The sequence below is a fragment of the Aptenodytes patagonicus genome, chromosome 21, assembly GCF_965638725.1.
Source record: "Aptenodytes patagonicus chromosome 21, bAptPat1.pri.cur, whole genome shotgun sequence".
Taxonomy (NCBI): domain Eukaryota; kingdom Metazoa; phylum Chordata; class Aves; order Sphenisciformes; family Spheniscidae; genus Aptenodytes; species Aptenodytes patagonicus.
Genome location: NC_134969.1, coordinates 7,411,100 through 7,428,773, shown reverse-complemented (window position 1 = coordinate 7,428,773; position 17,674 = coordinate 7,411,100). Strand labels below are relative to the sequence as shown.

General features: G+C 63.1%; 1 protein-coding gene across 1 annotated transcript in view; it reads left to right on the top strand.

The window, feature by feature from the left end:
* The window catches only part of FOXO6 (forkhead box O6), a 40,053-nt gene extending 23,703 nt beyond the window's left edge, over positions 1 to 16,350 (top strand). The window contains exon 2 of the mRNA XM_076357252.1: positions 11,379 to 16,350. Within this exon, the coding sequence (XP_076213367.1) occupies positions 11,379 to 12,791 (1,413 nt within the window). The 3' untranslated portion in view covers positions 12,792 to 16,350. The remainder of the gene's footprint in view (positions 1 to 11,378) is intronic.
* Positions 16,351 to 17,674: the final 1,324 nt, after the last annotated feature.

The window sequence follows — 17,674 nt, the reverse complement described above, 5'->3', positions numbered from 1 at the left end:
TGCTGGTGTTTCAGAAGCAAGAGGCACCTTTCCGTGCATGGCCAAACCAGCCCCTCATCTCCAAGGGCTGCCCTGAGATGCATCTCCATGCATCTGCCTAGGGTTTGCTGCCTTTGCCAGGGAGTTTGCAGAGCACAGGGAGCCTGTCCCTGCTCTAGCAGCCAGCACAAACCTGCTGGGGTCCTGGGTGGACATCTGGGACACAGCGTATCAGAAAAGGTTTGGCTTTGCTCCGTGGGCTCCTCGAAAGACTCATGGCTGGAGCTGGAGGACACAGCGCAGAAGGACTCACTTCTCCGAGCATCCCCGTGGGGCTGGTCCCCAGGGATGGCGCGGGGCCATGGGGCAGGTGGGGAAGACCTGGAGCAGAGCAAGTCCTCGGGGAACACGTGTGCCCCAGAGCATGGCTCCGTGCCCAGCTTTCTGTGCTTTTTTGGGTACAGTCCAGCTCTGATGTAGATCTCAGGCTGAAAAGCAGGGCGGCCTTGGCTGAACAGACAGGGAAAGAAACGGGCTGGATGCAAAACCCACCAGGGTTTGGGGTTTCTGCTGCTGTTCAGGTCAGCGTGGTGCTGCACGTGGTCGGTGCATTTGGGCAGGACAGCGGTACAAGGGTGACGTGTGGCTGGGACCCGTGGCTTCTCTCAGGCGGCCAAGTGACCCAGAGATGGCGATCCGTGGCACCCCACAGGATGGTCATCTCCCACAGGTGCCCGAGCATCGTTGCATAAAGTGGGATTTTGCGGGCTGAGCCCTGCTGCTTCCCTCATCTTCCTCCTGTGGGCTGCAGGCGATGAAGAGGAGGCAGGCTGTTTCCCTCCCGGGAACAGCCAGCTCCTCTGCCCAGTGGGGTTTGGACCCCCCACGGGGGTTCAGCATCCTGCTTGGGGTGCCTTCTGCATCCCTTGTGGGTGCTGGGTCTCCCCGGGGTCTCTCAGCGTGGTTTGGTGCGCCTTGCCTTCGGATGCAGAGCAGCTCTTATTTGCTCTGGGTGTACTCAGCGTGGGTACAGGCAGGGCTGCCTGCGGGTGCCTGGGCACATGTCCCCAGCCAGCCACAGCCCCGGTACCAGGCAGTGGGGGGGCAGCCAGCAGGGAGTTAAAACGGTACCCGAGGAAAAGGGAGTGCGGCTGCTTTAATTATTTGGCTGCAGTGAGAACTTGGTGTGGAGGAAATTGAACCCAGGGGAAAAAATACTGTAATTTCATGCAAAAATTACATGGCAGCTCCAAGTGATTTACTGCAGCTATTTTGGTGGCCAGCTCTGGGGTGTAATTAGAGTATTACTGGATAAGTGGCTGATGGTGGAGAGAGCCTTTCCAAGGCGTCTCACCTGGTCTCGTATGTTGGAGAGGGGTCCAGGCAGGCTGGGACCGGGGTGCTGGGAGGGGGCATGTTTTGTCCCCAAAGGCAGGGGGGCTTGATGTCTCTCAGCTGGATGTAGGCACCTTGCAGAGCATCTCTGGCTGTGCTGGCACCTCGTGTCTCACCAGCACCCTTGGGACCCTCGAGGGAGGCTCCAGGTCTTACCCAGCTCTGGGGTGGCTTGTGGGGGGGATGGCACGGCCATGCTCACACGCTGTGTGAGTCTCTTGGGGAAGGGGGTGCGCGAGCTCAGCCTTGCTGGGTAGCTGTGCTGGGGGGATTTCTCAGCATGTGGCTTGGTGCCATGGCATTTTCTGGGGAGCTGGGAGAGGACGTGGTTTCCAGCTGTGAGTGTTGGGGTGCTGTGATCTGGGATGCTGGGGCTGGCTGGGCGCTGTGCTGGACCGGGAGGGCAGGTTGCTGCCTGGAACTCTCTTAGAGTGCTGCAAAGGGGACAGAGCTCAACCCCATGCTCGCCCCGTGCGCAGCAATCCCCTGCTACTGCCAGCCCCACAGCCTGTCCTCAGCATCACCGCGGGGCCGAATATGAGCAGGGCGAGCAGCAGGGTCTGGCACAGGTCCCCTGAGCAGTGCCGTGCCCGGCAACACCGCGAGGTCCCCCTGCCATCTGGCCAGGGCAGGTGGCACAGCAGCCTCCAGCTCTGCCACAGCCTGAAGGCGAGCGGGTGGCCGTGCCAGGGCCAGCCGGCTCGGAGATGCGCGACACACGGACACAGCTCGTCTGGTACCTAACCCCGCTTCCCTCTTTTGGCACTGCATTACAGGGCAGGGATAGGGGACGTGTGTGGGGCTGTAAGCAGGCAGGGCAGGCAGGAGGTGGGCAGAGGCTCCTGCCTGTCCCCTGCCTCCCGCCAGCCCTGCACTGGCACCGGTGTGCAGCCTGCAGGCAGGGACCCCATAGCCAGGGAGTGTGTGGAGCGAGCCCATCACCTTGGCATTGGGGCACGCTGCAGCACCAGCCCAGCTCTGCCTGGGCCGTGTCTCTCGGTGGCACCCGGTGCCGAGGCGAGCCTGCAGCCAGGCTCCGTGCACTCACCGCTGCGTGACTGCACCCGTGCAATTCCTGCCTGCTTGCAGGGTGCTGGGAAAGGCCAGGCTCCCCCAAAACATCCCTTGCTGGGCTCAGGGCTGGGCTCTGCACCCCAAAAGTGTAGCCCGTGCCTTTAGCAAGGGGGACTGTGGGGACAGTGACACCGTATCGGGGCCAGGCGACGACCTGCTGAGCCTCCGGGCTCCCACAGGAGGGTCCCCGAGCTCCCCAGCCCTGCCTGCTCTCTGCCCGCTCTCTGCCCGCTTCCCCGGGAGGCGAGCGCGCCTGCTCGTTATCTGCAGCCGCCCTGGTGTGATCTAATGAGCCCTTTGGGGAGCGCGTGGGGCGGGCTAGGTGGTGCTGGGGGGATTCACGGAGACGGCAGTTCTGCTGGGGACGCAGAGGGGTTACTGCGTTACACATCGCACCCAGGGCTCCTCCTCTGCCCCCGCGGCCCCGCTGGTCCTGCCGGTAAAGCCCGGTAGCACTGAGGATGGACGGTCCTGGCTGAGAAGGCAGCATGGTCCCCTCGGGGTGATGGCTGGGGCTGCCCGGCAGGACAGGGCTTGGGACAGACACCGTGGGGTGAAGGGACCTCTCCCCTGCCAGCCACACCAGGGACCGGCTCTTCTGGCCCCTTCTGTCCTGAACCAGCTTGGGAACGGCCCTGGCTGGAGAAGGAGGTGTCACACAGAGCCCCAGCAAAGTCACAGTGGGTTTGGGGGCTGTGCTGGCCCCATCAGGAGCAGCCCAAGGCTTTGGCCAAGGGAGGAGCAAGCTGAAGCAGGGAGTGTCTTTGAGCAGGCTGCGGGAGCTGAATTTACCATCCAGGTGTCCCTCCAGCACTGAAACCACCCGATGCCGGTCCTGATGCTGTCCCCATACATCCATCCCCTTCCCCCTGGGCGCTGGGGACCCATCCCCTGAGCCACCTCACCAGGACCTGGCGGCTGAGCTGATGTGAGCCCCACTGGCCGTAGTGGGAATTGGGGGAGATGCTGGTGCTGTGTTCGTCCCCTCTGGACAGTGGGGAGAGGCTGTCCCACAGGGGATGGGCGCTGCGGGTGCTCCCCAGGCTCTCAGCGAGGTGCCTGGGGATGGGGACAAGGCAGGACCCGCCAGGGCAGGGAGGATGCTCCTGGTTTTGAAGGGGACATGGAGTGATGGCAGCTGGCTAAAATAAACTGGCTGCCATGGAAACGGCAACACTCCCATTGCAGAACGTGGTAGCAACCAGCTGTTTGGCAGCAGTGGTAACCAGGGCCGGGAGAGGGATGCTCGGCCGCGCCTGCCACCTCTGCTTCAGTGGCACTGCTGCCACCACTGGGATGGTTCCAGCCTGGGCATAAGGAGTCTCCTGATGTGGCCGACTAGCCCTCCGCCAGCTCCATCCTGTCCGGGAGGCGTGCAGGGGGTCTCACCCTGCTGTGCAGCCCCGGCGTGCAGAAAAGGCTGAGCCAAGCACCCACCCATGGCTTGGCACCCCCCTGGGGCTCTCTGTGCTGAGCCAGGGTGCGTGGAGGCTGCAGAGCGGGGATGCCCGAGTAGGCATCCCCAGCCCAGGGCCGTGGAGCAAGTGCTGGGCATGGGGGGCTGCCCGGGGAGGGGGGCACGGGGAGTGGGGTGTGGTTTGATTTGTGTCAATCACTTCTCCGGTGGGTTTGGGAATCGTTTGCAGAGCTCGTGGTCCCAGGGGGGAGGGAGGCACCGAGCCAACTGCGAAACACAGACTCGGCTGCCAAGTCCACAGGGGAGGCGAGGGGCAGCGCTGTGCCAGGGCGTGCAGCCTGGGCTGCTCCCGGGGGGGCTGCACCAGGGGTCAGACCTGCTGCGAGCCACAAGGTGTACGGCAAAGGTGGGCCAGGACCGGCACGGGGCCAAGCAGGGGATGGGCTTCGCCTTGGGGACCCATCCAGCCGCCACAGCACCCGTCTCTGTCCTGAAACCTGGCCCGGAGCCCAGGCAGCCACAGCCAGGCTTGGGATGGGGCTGGCGAGTCCTGGCAGTGGGTTGGGGTCACGGTGGCGGTTTCCACCTGGATCTTCTTCAGGGGAGGTTGGTCTGGGGCGCGCCATCACCCAGCCCCAGGGAACGGCAGAGGGACATGGGCAGGGGGCCGGGCAAGCATCTGGCACAGCCTGGCTCCTCAGCACGGGTTCCCAGCTCCAATCCTACACCCCAGAGCATGAGGCTTGTCTGGAGCCATCCTTTGCCCCACGGCATTGTGGATCTGTGGGGCAGGGCAAGGCTGGACCCCCCTGCCTAGTCCCTGCCAAGCTCTGCCCCTGCTCTGCCCAGGGGGGTGGCATGGAGAGGGGCCATGGGGGGGGCTATGCAGGGAGGGGGGGCTGCCGCATGGGTCCCCCATAAGCTCCAGCTGCCCCTCTCCCCCCGCCCCAGCGCACGCCTAGGGGGTGATTAGCAGCTCCTAATGAGATGCCGGCTGGGCTTCGAGCTGGCCGTGATGCGTGAGGAGGCGGGAGATGCTCTGGCCCAGCCATGCTGAACAGCCTTCAGGCTCCTTGTGTGTCAGCCACCTGCGACGGAGGGCCCAGGATGGACACGGCCCGTCACGCCTCTAATGGGCATTTGGTTCAATTAGCAGCACGTCAGACCGGCTCTGCTCAGGCGACGTGCTGACCCGAATACGTTCGCCTCCGCTCGGCAGCCGCCGGCGAGACCCCCGCGGTGGGGAGGCGGGAGCCTTCCTTCTGCCCCCGCCATGCCCTTTCTGGGGGCACCGGGGAGCCCGTGCAGTCCCCCCTGCCCAGCTCCAGCAGTGATGCCCTGGGGAAGGATGTGCTGGCGGTGGGGGGACAGCACCGGCTCCCTAAGAGGGAGATGTCAGACAGGACCCGGGCACCAGCTGGGGGGCAGCGAGCCTGCTGTGGGGTGCCCGAGACAGTGCGAGGGGCTGGGGGGGCTTATGGGGCATTGCAGGGGGGCTGGCTGTAGGATGCTATAGGGCACTGCAGAGATGCGGCTGTCGGACTCTATGGGGCACAGCATGGGGTGCTGTGGGGCATTGCAGAGAGCTGGTTTTGGGGCCCTACGTGGGGCGGTGGCAGAGGGCAGGCTGTGGGGCAGCTACAGGGCACTGCAGAGGGCTGCCTGGGGTAGGAGAGAGCAGCGTAGGGGGGTGGCGGGGGGTGCTATGGGGCAGTAACACTCTGGCATGCTATGGAGCAGTGCAGAGCACAGGCTGCAGTTTTGGAGCAGAGGAGATCCCATGCACACGGCAGCTGCTCAAAACTGCCTCGCCGAGCCCTGCGCCGGGGGCTGCTCCTTCCCGGCAAGCCGGTGCGTGCTGTCCCAGTCCTGGGGCCAGCGGGGAGATGGGGAGATCACCGGGGCTGCTCACAGCAGAGAGGCCGGCGGGGATTCACAGCCCTCTTGAGCCCGGCATGCTGCTGGTGCCAGGCTGCGTCCCATCCTTGGGGAGTGGGAGGAACCTGGTCACGCATTAGACTGGATTTACAGCCACCTGGCTGCCCTCTCGCCGGCTTTCTCCTCTGTGCCGCTTCCCCCCACCTGAAGCCGGTGCTGGGTTCACCCACCCGTGCAAGGAGGGCTGCCGTGGAACAGGCTGATGTGCCCGCAGCCACCAGAGGTGATGGGGGTCTCGTCCCACTCCCTGCCTCAGGCACAGCGCGGGGGTCTGGCTGCCGTCAGCACGGGGCATCCGCCCCGGTCGCGAGCATCTGGGGTGCTTGGCATCCCTCTGGTGCGTGGGGCATGCTGCCGCGGCGTGCCAGCTGCCATCTGCTCGCCAGGCAGGCGTGGGCCGTGCTCAGGATGCAGCGCTTCGGTGCCAGGGCTGGTGGACTGCGCACAGCCACCAGCTGCTTCGAGCAGGACAGAGGGGACAGGCCCACGCTGGGGCAGTGGGTGGCATGGTGACGCCAATGGCGGGGAGTAGGGCTGGCCATCCCCAGGGGATGGTGCCAAGAGGCCACGGTGATGGCCATCCTGCACTTAGGTGCTGGTGCCCGTGGGCAGTGCCGTTTCTTGGGTGAATATGATGTCTTTGGGGGTGTCGTTGGTGACTGTCCCATGCCACCGCCACTCCTGGATGGCATCCCCCGGGATAAGGCAGCATCGGGGCTGTCAGCAGCCTTTGACCCCTGGAATATTTCCTCCAACGCTGGCAATTTTTATGTGCGAGGAGTAAATAAGCATCAATTAACCCCTGGAGCCATCCTCCTGCTGCCGGAGAGCAGCCAGCAGAGCGCTCGTTAGTGGCCCTGTCGCCGCTTCCTCCTGTTAAGCATGTGTGAATCTCTGCCAGGTAACAGGCTCATTAGCTGGATGGACCAGCAGCCTGGACAGACGTACAGACCCCGGCCGCGGGGCTGGGGCTTGCAAGGAGTGTGCGGGGTCTCCGTGAGCATGACTGGGCTGTGCTGCCGTTGGGAGGAGGCTGGGCATTTTGGGGTTTTGTGGTTTTGCTCAGAAAAAACCCAGGTGACGTGGGGACAGCAGGGAGGGGTGGCAGCCCAGGGACAGTGATGGGGACAGCAGACGGGTGCAGGGGATGTGGCAAGGCAGGGGCAGGTCAACAGGGCCCCCTCGTTTGCTCTCCCCAGCTCTGGCACGGAGCAGGGCTTGTGCAATCCTGCTCTCACTTGGATTGCACTTGTTTTCCCCACCCCGTGCTCTCCTCGGGGCAGGCAGGAGGATGTCCAGTCGCCCCTTGCACCCCAAGACCCGTGGGCACCCCAAGGCCAGAGGAGCGACCCCCGGGACATGCCACTGGGGTGCTGCTGGCGGCGGGGATCGGCAAGGTGCTCAGGATCCTGCAAAGGGCACCTTTGTGCCTGGCATCGATGCCCATCCCGGGGCTCCACCAGCACCCCGCCGCTGTGCCAGGCACAGCCTCGCCAGACAGTGTCTGTCCGGTCAAAAGGACATGGGGAAATGCTCCTAGCACAACTTCATCATCATCATCATCATCATCATCATCATCATCATCATCATCATCATCATTGCTGCCAGATGCAAATTGATAGTCAAGTCACTCATCCAAACAATGGGGTCTGGCTAATCCTTTTACAATGGGACTAATTGCTAATCAGACCGATTTCACACTGGCTGTTCCCCTGACAATGAGGCTCCGTGGAGAAGGGCTCCTGGCGGGCAAGGAGGCTCCATGGGTGCCCACGGCTCCCACCAGCCCCTCCATCCCCATGCCAGACCCTGCAGCAGGGCCAGCCCTGGGTGGACAGGCACTGGGACGGCACCGGGGTCTTGCAGGTTGGCAAAGCCTCCAGCAGCCGGTGGCCAGGGGCTGGCATGAGCTCCAGCCTCATCCTCCCTTGGTGTCAACCAGGGCTGAGCAGGGCTTGGGTCCACCTGCAACACCTGGTGGCTCTGGTGCCACCCCCAGCCCTCACCTCTGCTATCCAGAGCATCTCCTGCCCCTCCACAGAGCTACAGGGGTGAGGGCTGGTGCCTGAAATGGTGGGTGTCATCCCCCGGCAGGAGCCCTGGCACCGTCTGGATGCACGCTGGGCACTGATGCTCCTTGCCCTGCACTATTTGGGTACCACGGGGCTGTGGTGCTGCGTGGGGCCAGGATGCTGGGAGGGTCTCTCTGCTTTGGTGAGGGGCCTGAGTCATTGGAGTGGGGTGGGCAGGCAGGGGGGTGCCATGGGGGCAGACAAGGACGGGGAGGGAGATGCAGCAAGGGTGCAGGGCCTGGCCAGCCCTGCAAAGGTGCAGGTTGCCGCAAGAAGTGGTGCAGGACTTTGGGTCACAGGGCAGAGAGGGGCAGAGCAGTGTTGGAGGCGTCGTGGGGACCCTGGGCCTGGCACCAGCCTTTGCCTTCTCCCCCTGCACCCTGCCAAAATCTGCCAAACTGTGGTGCACACCCCTGCCAAGGCAGCTGCTGTCAGGGAGTTTTTGCCAGCCCTGATGTCCCCTGCCCTTCACTGCACTGCCAGGGGCTGGCCAGGAGCTGAGCCCCACATTTTGGGGCGTGCGATCATGTGCAGCTCCCTGCCAGCCTGGGGCTGGGTGCTGTGGGATGCCGGCTGCTCGTGGGGCCGCCGGGAGCTGCCGGGGTGGTGGTGGGTGAAGCAGGTCCCTGCCTGCATGGTGTTAATAAGCTCCTGGCCCGCCCCCGTGCAGCCCGCTGCCCTGCACCATGCACCCGGAGCCAGGGCCAGCCGAGTGCGTCGGGGTGCTAATGAGGAGAGAGCCGGGCTCGCCGCGCCTTGCACTTAATTGCAGCAGTCTTTTGGCTCTTAATGAAGCTCCACTGCAGAAGAGGCAGCAGCCTCCCCTCCCCTCCTCTCCCTCGGGCAGCCTGACCCCGCCAGCCTCCCCCCACCAGCCCTGTCCCCTGCCCGACACCAGCCTGGCCCTGGGTTCATGGGTGGTGCTGGGTGCCTGGGTGCCCTGCGCTGGAGCTGCGAAGCGGGAGGGAGGCAGTAGCAGAGGAGGAGGTTAGCACCGTGCTGAATGTCACCCCTGTCCAGCCGTGGTGCTCCCAAACCCCCCAAACACTTTCCCCTCTCTCCATGCTCTGCACAGCAGCTCAGTCCCAGCCGTGGAGGGCCGCAGCATCTCCTGTGTCCTGGGCTGAGCAGACCCAGGGAGCACTGGCAAGGAGGGACCGGGGCCACGCAGGGGGTCCCCACTCCTGCGAGGGGCCCAGCAGCAGCTGGGCATCACCCCAGCAAGCCCTGCTCAGCCATCCCCAGCCCCCCGGGTGTCTGTGTGTGGGTGCAAGGTGGCACCACGGGGCTGAGCGGGCTGGTGGCTCTGGCTCTGCAAACGCGGTGACGGCCACGTGCTCTGCTTCTGTCCCCTGCCGCTTACACTGCGGCTCAGTCACATGGAGCTCCCAAGGGAGCTCGGGTCATCCTGTGGTTCAAGGGAGAGGTGTTTGGGGGGGGTCAGGGAGAGCTCTCCCTGCCAGGCAGGCTGGCCCAGGGCTCAGCTTGCTCCAAGGCAATGAGCATCAACATGGGCAGCCACCACCGTGGAGGGCAGCACGTGTCCCAGCCTGTTCCCTGAGCCATGCCAGCCACAGCCTGCCCCCTCCCCAGCTGTGCACGGGGCCGTGCAGGAAGGGGTTAATGGCTAGCCCATACCTGCAGTTGCATTTTAAAGATGTGAAATTAAAGCCCGTAATTTATTCTCCCCACACACGAAGGAGCAATTAGTTCTAAACACGGCTTAATCAGTCAGCGCGAGATTGATTTCTGTAGACTTGGATTTGGTGGCTGCTGGCGAGGAGCCAGCCTGGGAGCAATCTCCAAATAAATGAAGTGCAGAGAAGTAAGCCATTACATAATATGATAGATGAGGCTGGAGCTCACTCGCCTCTTCATTAGTATTCCACTGTACGCCGGCAACGGCACCAAACTTTCTCCCTGGCACGTTGGTTTCTTCCCCCTCCTCGTCCCTCTGCCCCTCCTACAGCTCGGCAGGGGCAGGAGGAGCTGCCTGCCTCCCTTCGGCAGCCCCTGCTGGGCACCAAGCCCACGGGCAGTGCTGGAGCAAGGGTCTCTACGCTGTGGACTGATGCGTCTTCGAGATGCTCTTCCCTGGGCTCTGCGGCTTGCCTTTCCCCTCTGGACCCTGGGGAAACCGAGGCACAGGGAGCTGGAGTGGCATCCCATGAGCTGCAGAAGATCAGCAGCAAGAGGCAGATGTCCTTGTCCCCTCCTCCTCCCCTGGCCAAAGCTTTGAAGGCATCTCCCCAGGGTCACCCCAGCCTGTCACCCCACGGGGCAGTGGCAGCTGGACACGCTTGTGTTGGGATGTGGCCCCTAGTGCAAACTCCCTGCCTCCTCCTGCCTTCTGCCAGGGCGTCCCTGCTCGGCCAGGGAGCTGCTCAGAGCGGCAGCAGCAGGCAAGAGCAAGAGGAACAGCGCATTGCTCTCAGTAGGAAAAGCCCTTGAGGTGCTGGATGTGGATGCAGGGAGCCAGAAGTGTCCGGGGAGAAAGCACTCCCCGACCAGCCCTTGTCTGGGCAATGGGGGTTGTAGCTGGGTAGCTACACCCCGTGCTGTGGTGCCCGAGCCTCCCTGGCAGGGTGCGTGCCTTCTGTCCCTGCCACGGAGCCCAGCCTGCAGACACGCAGAGAGCCAGACCCTCTCCGCCCGGGCCCCCGGCCCTGCTCGCAGCGGGTGACGGGCCTTTCGGGGACAAGATCTCGCTTACACGGTGCTGATGTGTTGCTTTGGGCTGTGGCGGTGACAACGCACACTGCGCAACGCATGCGTGTCCCTCCCCGGTGATGAGGGAGGAGGGGAGCACATCGCAAAACGATGTGCAGGGAAAGCAGTTTGGAGCCAGCTCCAGAGGGTCGGTGCCCGGCGGTGTGTGAGCAAACGGGGTCCCTCTGCCTGTGGAGCTGGTGGGGTGCCTGGCGGTGGGGAGAGTGGGCTGGGACCTCTGCAGAGGCGCGTGTGGGCAAGGCTGTGCTGGGAGCATCCCGGTGGGCTCTGCTTGGAGTGTGGGTGGCCAGGGCTGGGAGGGACGGAGAAGACCTGGACCTCTGCACGGACATGGTGCGGGGCCTGACTCTGTCCCTGTTTTCGTTGCCTCCTCACCTCGTCCGTCCCTGGGTTCCTCCCAGGGAAGAAGATTCCCCTGAGAGCTGGCCCCGCCTGGTGCGGGGCTGGTGCAGGTCCCCAGGGCATGTGCTAAAGACCCCCCCACACACTGCCTGCCATGACAGTAATTGCGCTAACGATAGATAGCTAATAGATGCAGCAAAGGGCCATGACCCATGGGCTCCCAGAGGTGAAATGCCCAGCAGTGCCGTGGGAGAGACCTGCCAGCTGAGCCCACCGAGCCCCGACCCCTCCAGCAGTGTCACAGGGGATGGAGCCCAGGTCGCCCATGATGCCCCGTGCCCCCCCCCCCCCCAGCCCTGCAGTCATCCCCTTCCTGCCCGGGGTGCTGGAGCCGCTGCTGACCATCCCCTCTGTCCTTGCTGTCTCTGCAGAACTCCATCCGGCACAACCTCTCCCTGCACACCCGCTTCATCCGTGTGCAGAACGAGGGCACCGGCAAGAGCTCCTGGTGGATGCTGAACCCCGAGGGCGGCAAGACGGGGAAGACGCCCCGCCGGCGGGCAGTCTCGATGGACAACAACAGCAAGTTCCTGCGGATCAAGGGGAAGGCCAGCAAGAAGAAGCAGCTGCAGGTGACGCAGGAGCATGGGGAGGACAGCCCTTCCTCCCAGCAAGCCAAGTGGTCAGAGAGCCCCACGTCCCACGCCAGCGACGAGTACGACGCCTGGGCGGACTTCAGGACGCGGGCCAACTCCACAGCCAGCACGCTGAGCGGGCGCCTCTCGCCCATCATGTCCAACCATGAGCCGGACGAGCTGGAGGAGGACGACGGTACCCCCTCCTCTCCGCTGATGTACCCCAGCCCCTCCAGCACCATGTCTCCTTCCCTCAACGCCCGCTGCTCCGTGGAGCTGCCCCGGCTGACCGACCTGACTGGCACCATCAGCCTGAATGAGAGCCTCGGGGAGAGCATGCTGGAGGACCTGCAGGACGGCTACACCATGAGCCCTTCGCAGCAGCTCCCCCCGGCTGCCCTGCGGCAGCGGAGCTCCAGTTTCACCTTCAACTCCAAGTGCTCCACCATGGGGGCTGCCACCAACACCTACTGCGGGACTATCTACAGCCAGCCGGCCATGAGCCTCATGCGCCGCCTGCCCATGCAGACCATCCAGGAGAACAAGCAAGCCACCTTCTCGCCCGTCAGCTCCTACAGGAACGCCTCACTGCAGGACCTGCTCTCCTCCATCTCCTACGCGCACAAGGAGAGCATGGTCCCGGGGGACCTGCCCCTGCCGCAGGCCAGCCCCATGGTGCCGGCCCGTGGCCACAGACACAACCCGCTGCTGTGCGGGAGCGGGGAGCAGGGTTTGTCCTCCTACCCGTCCCACTCGGGCTCTCTCATGAAGAGCAACGCTTTGTACCACCCGTCACCAGCCGGTCACCACCCTGCGGTCAACACCAGTGCCTTAGCTAATCCTGTCAGCCTTATGAGCTTGCCCAGTGACACGTGCAGCATGACAGCCATGCCGCACCACGGGCATCTGCATTCCTACGCTAATAACCAAGGGGCACACATGAGCTTGCTGGATTCGCTGCAGGGCCCCTACCCGGGGGCTGTCCACCCCCCCGTGTTGGGCCAAGACAGGTTCCCAGCAGACCTGGACCTGGACATGTTCAATGGGAGCCTGGAGTGCGATGTGGAGTCGATCATCCTGAATGACTTTATGGACAGCGACGAGATGGACTTCAACTTCGACTCGGCTCTCCCGCCGCAGAACGGGCTCAACGTGCCCGCGCTGCCCGGGGGTCCGCAGCCCACGAACCAGAGCTGGGTGCCTGGGTGACGCCCGCCCCGGGGGGGGGGGGCTCGCCACCGAGAAGCCACGAGGGGAACATTGAGACTAACTTTTTTTTTTCCTTTCTCTTCTGCCTTTGTTTGTTAAGATGGGCTAGAGCCATCGGTCTGAGCTTGAGGTCGAACACGAAACACAAACCGTAGGGTCAAATATTGAGACGGGGTAGGGCCCCCAGCCCACACGAGTGCCCGATCTGCTGGGTCCTCCCATGAGCATCCTCCAGAGGACGCAGGGAAGGCGGGCGGGAGAGGCAGCCGGAGCCAGGCGGGTCCAGGCGGGGAGCAGGAAGGGAAAGCCTTTCCAGACGGTCCCAGTGCCCCGCTGCGACGGTGCCGGTTTGATTTGTCCTTGGGCTGGGTGACGGAGCGGTGACAGCTGGAGGCACGGGAACACCCTGCGTGGGCATCCCTTTCTGGAAAGGGACCCGTTTGTCTGAGCCACCTCGAGAAATGAGTCCTCCGAGTAGAAGTGTCAGGAGCGGGGACCCTGCCCCAGGGCAAGGGGGGGCTCGTCACCCCTAAATCCTAGTGGCGATCTGAGCTCTGCCAGCCCACACGCCCAGGCCACCTCCACTGCGGGTCTCCTTGCGTGGGCTCCAGGCAGGTTTTCTTACCAAGCAGTGAGAAGGGGGGTTGGTGATGGAGGGAAGGGTGCGCAATCTGCAGCCCTGGGGACAGCGTCTCGGCAGCCCACGCGCCCACCGGTGGCTGGGGGTGCCACGGTCATGCCTGCCCGTGGGAAAGCTGCGGTACCCTGCCCGGAGCAGGCATGGGCACGCTCCTGCGGGTGGTGCACAGCCCTGCACGGGGTGGTCGTGCCGGGAGTGATGTGCTGCTGGCCTGGGTCCCCCGTGCCGGAGGCTCAGGGGGATCTCACAGGGTCGGGGAGGGGGGCGTATTTATTTGATTTCATGCACTCTTTTGCCATTGAGTTTTTGCATTGGAAGGATAAAGGGTCGAGCTTAGGGAGAGGAGGAGAGAGGCTGTGGGCAACGCTGAGGTCTGCGTCCCATCGCACGTCTCATCTTGGCTTGGCCGTGGCTTTGGGTGTTGGATGGTGGGGTGGAAGCTGGGGGGGCTGTGATGTGGGTCATCCTCGAGAAGGGGGTGTGTGCGTGTGAGGAGGGGAGGGATGCGGTGGCCAGGCCTCCGGAGGCAGCATGGGGTCCACCCTGCCCCAAGCCTCGGTGACCCACGCTGCTTCCCCTGCTTGCAGAGCTCAGGGAGGTGCCACAGGGCTCACAGCCGGGGTTGTGGGGCTTCTGGGGGGTTGCTACTGGTTTCAGGAGTGACTCTAGCCTGCAGCCAGCATGCCTGTCCCGGAGGGCTCGCTGCCCATCCCCAGGATGCCAGGAGAGCTGGCCTGCAGAGATGGCAGCAAGAGGGGTCAGCCCTGGTGCACCCATCTGCCAAGGGCCGGTGCTCCATGGGGATGGGGACCACAATTCACACGTGGTCCTGCTGTGTGTCAGGAGCCCAAACTGGCCCCACTGCTCTGTGGGGCAGGGGTGGGCCAGGGACCCACCGCCATCCTGCACAGCGGGGGCAAGGTCTCCCCGCTGCAGGGCAGCTCAGCCCTTGGTGCAACAGGGTTTTTGGAGCGGGGCAGCCAGGCAGGCTGGTGGGCAGCTGGAGCGGCTGGTCCAGAGGAGATGGAGGGGCTGGGAGGAGAGGCTGTGGGAGCTGCTGCTCTGTCCCACAGGGCTCTCTGCACAGCCCGTCTTCCTCCTGGGCACCACAGGCTTTCTCTAAACCCCCTGCCCCTGGGTTGCAGCAAGGGTTAGTCCACTGAACCAGCACATTTTCCTGGCCCAGCTCTTGCCTTCTTGCTCCAGCACCACCTCCTCTACCACAGTGCAGGTGCTGGGTCCCACCGAGCCATAGGGGAAGCGCGGCTGCTCGGAGCTGGGGCAGGGTGGGACCCGTGGGTGGGCACCTCCTGCTCCTCTCCTGACCCATGTGTCTGTGGCAAAGCATGACAGAGGAGCCCCATGTGCCACTGTTCACCTTCGCCCTGAGCACACGGTGGGCGTAGTCTCTAAAGACATTCTTACAGGTTAATTAATTATGTTTACATTATTTGATCATGTACAGAATTTAATATATTCTATTATATATAATCTTTCTTGAATGCTTTTTTAAAAAGGATTATTCTTTGGTCAGGATCATTACCGCATTCGTTTTATACACCACCTCTCGTTTCAGGCATATTTAAAATCGTTGGAAACCAATTGCAAATGGCTATTTAATACCTGGCACCCCAGCTCCGCGCATGGGGTGTGAAGGACTGCTAGCGAGGAGAGGCAGGGAGGGCAGCTGGGGCTGCCACGGGAGAAAGGGGGGCTCTGCCCCCCAAGCATGGGAGAAAGGGAAGGGGTCCTGGCTCTTCTAGGCATCCGATCTCCAGGCACACACCCAGCAGCGTACCAGCACGCCGGGCAGTGCAGGCCAGCTGGGGCTCACCCCGGCAGTCGGGCATTTGCAGATGGGATGCTCAGGCACAGGGACCCCCAAAAACCCCTTCGGTGTTGCAGATATGGGCTGACCATCGTCGCGGAGGGGAAGCCACACCAGCAGTAAAAGAAAAGTCCCCCCTTGTCCCGCGCCTGCCCCGCTCCCCCCCGCTCGCCTCCCCCTGCCCCGCCGCGTGGTGCCCCCGGGCATCCTCCTCCGGGGCACGTCCCATTGCGAAGCTGTCTTTGTGGTTCGTGACCGTGGGGTTGTCGTGTGTGCGGTGGAGTCGTGTTGGTAAGCGTCGTGTGTACAGTCGTTGTGCGGTGCGAGGGACGGCGGGCAGCGGGAGGCAGGCACAGAGACCCCCCCAAAGTGGCTGGGACCCCGGGAAGTGGGGGGGTGGCTGGAGGGGGAGGTGAGACGGGCTGGCCCCGCCGCGGCGAAGGGGAGCAGAGCCGAGGGACTGGGGGATACCAGGACCACGGTGCCCGGGTGGGGTGGTGGTGATGGCATGGGCGTGACGGGGCCGTGCTTCGTGCCCGTGGGGCAGGCAGGTCCTGGGGTGGCCGGCGTGGCTGTGACCCCTACGGCTCCCACCGCCCCGCTGCCAGCGCTGCTGCGAGCGCGGGGAAGGGGAAACCAGGGCTTTATTTCACTGCCCGGTGGTGGCAGAGGCTCCAGGTTCCCTCTCTGGAAACAGCTCCCTGAGCACAGGCCACCTCGTGTCCCACCTCGCTGGGCTTCAGCCTCCCTGCTCCATCACCCCCTCTCCCTCCCAGACCCCCCCCCTGCCCTGCTCCCGCCCGTCCCCAGCCCTGCCCGGAGCGAGGAGCCGGCGTCGAGGGACGCCGAAGGGGCCCCACCGGTTTGCTTCATACGGCGGTTTTCGGTCCGTCCTTTCCCTCGTATTTATAACTGTACAGACTGGGGGGGAGGGTCTCTGACAGGCGTCATCTCTCACCATGCATCTATCGTAGGCAATGGTAACTTTCTTGATCGTGCTATTAGAGTTTGTGTATGTGGCAATGTAAAGAACTGTGTATAGTGCATTGTACAGCATATTTTCATGAATAAAATTGTTTTAAATATTACAAGGCGGGGCTGCTGCCTTCAATGCTTGCGTGTGTCTGGGCTGAGACAGGAGGGACAGTGCTGGACCAGTGAAGCTGGGGGGACCTGGGGAGAGCCACCAAGGAGAAGATGTGATGTTTGGTGAAACTGAGCTTGCAACCAGCATGGGGGTGGTTGGGCTGTGGAGGTGTCCATGCAGTCCCACCTGGACACAGACCTCTCGACATCGTTCTTGGCAGTCTATAAATACACGTATTTACTGACTTTTACCAATATTTTCCAAAACTGACGGCCTGCCTCAGTGTCGCCGCTGCCCAGTGCAGTGGTGGGTGACAATGTCCAGCTCATGGAGGTGCTCATGCCCTGTGCCCACTGCCCCAAGCCCCTTCTCTCCCCAGCGAGGCTCTCTGGGTGCAGCCCCCAGCCACTGGCCTGGAAATCCCCTTTTTCAGCAGCTGTTTGAGCTGTTTGGACTGAAACTTCCCCTTTTGCGGGTGAATTTATTTCCCACCCTGGAAAAAAATACCGAAGTGACTGGAGGCTGTGGCTCCTATTTTGGGTGATGATTTATGGTCTTGGGGCAGAGTATGTTGGGAAAACACCTCTGTGGTTCAGGGCTCAGGTTCAGGGATGGGTATCTGCTCTAAGACCCCTCAGTCAGCCCTGAAAAGGGGACTCGGCCACCCAAGGGGGTCCCCAGCAGCCATTAAAGCAGGCTGGAGAAGCTGAAGCCCCTCTGAGGTGCTTTCAGGCACAGAAAATGGAACATTGCCCTGCTGCCAGGCACCAAATGGGCTGAGGGGATGGGTCCCCTTCGAAACCCCTGTGCCCACCCCAGCAGTGCAGCCAGCCAATCTCCTCCTCATCCTTCCTCTCCTCAGGGAGTTTTTTGGATGGCTTCTCCGAGGGCTCTGCAGGGAGGGCAGGACTCGTCCCAGGCCACTTGGGGAGGACTTGAATTCAACTTCTCCCTCGACAAACAGCTAAAACAAAGGTGGAGAAACTGAGGCAGCTTCCAAAACCTGTTTCAAAATGTCCCCACCGTCTCCCCACCTACGTGATGCCTGGGGGAAGGGGCTGTTGGCTGCGGTTTGCAGGAGTCTGTGCATGCCGCAGCATCTGAACAATATGCCTATGCACTTGTGGCCCAGCACCCCAGTGTCACCAGTTCAGCCACCTCTACTTGCTGGTGTTGCAGGTGGAGCATCTTTCCGCTCTTGTGGATCCGGCATTGTCCCCATGTCACTGCCACGTAGCGAAGCACAGGCAGGGGGGGTCCTGGCGAGGAGGCTCGAGACACCCAGTCTGATGGTGTTCTGGTAGCTTGGAGAAAAGGTCATTAGCGTG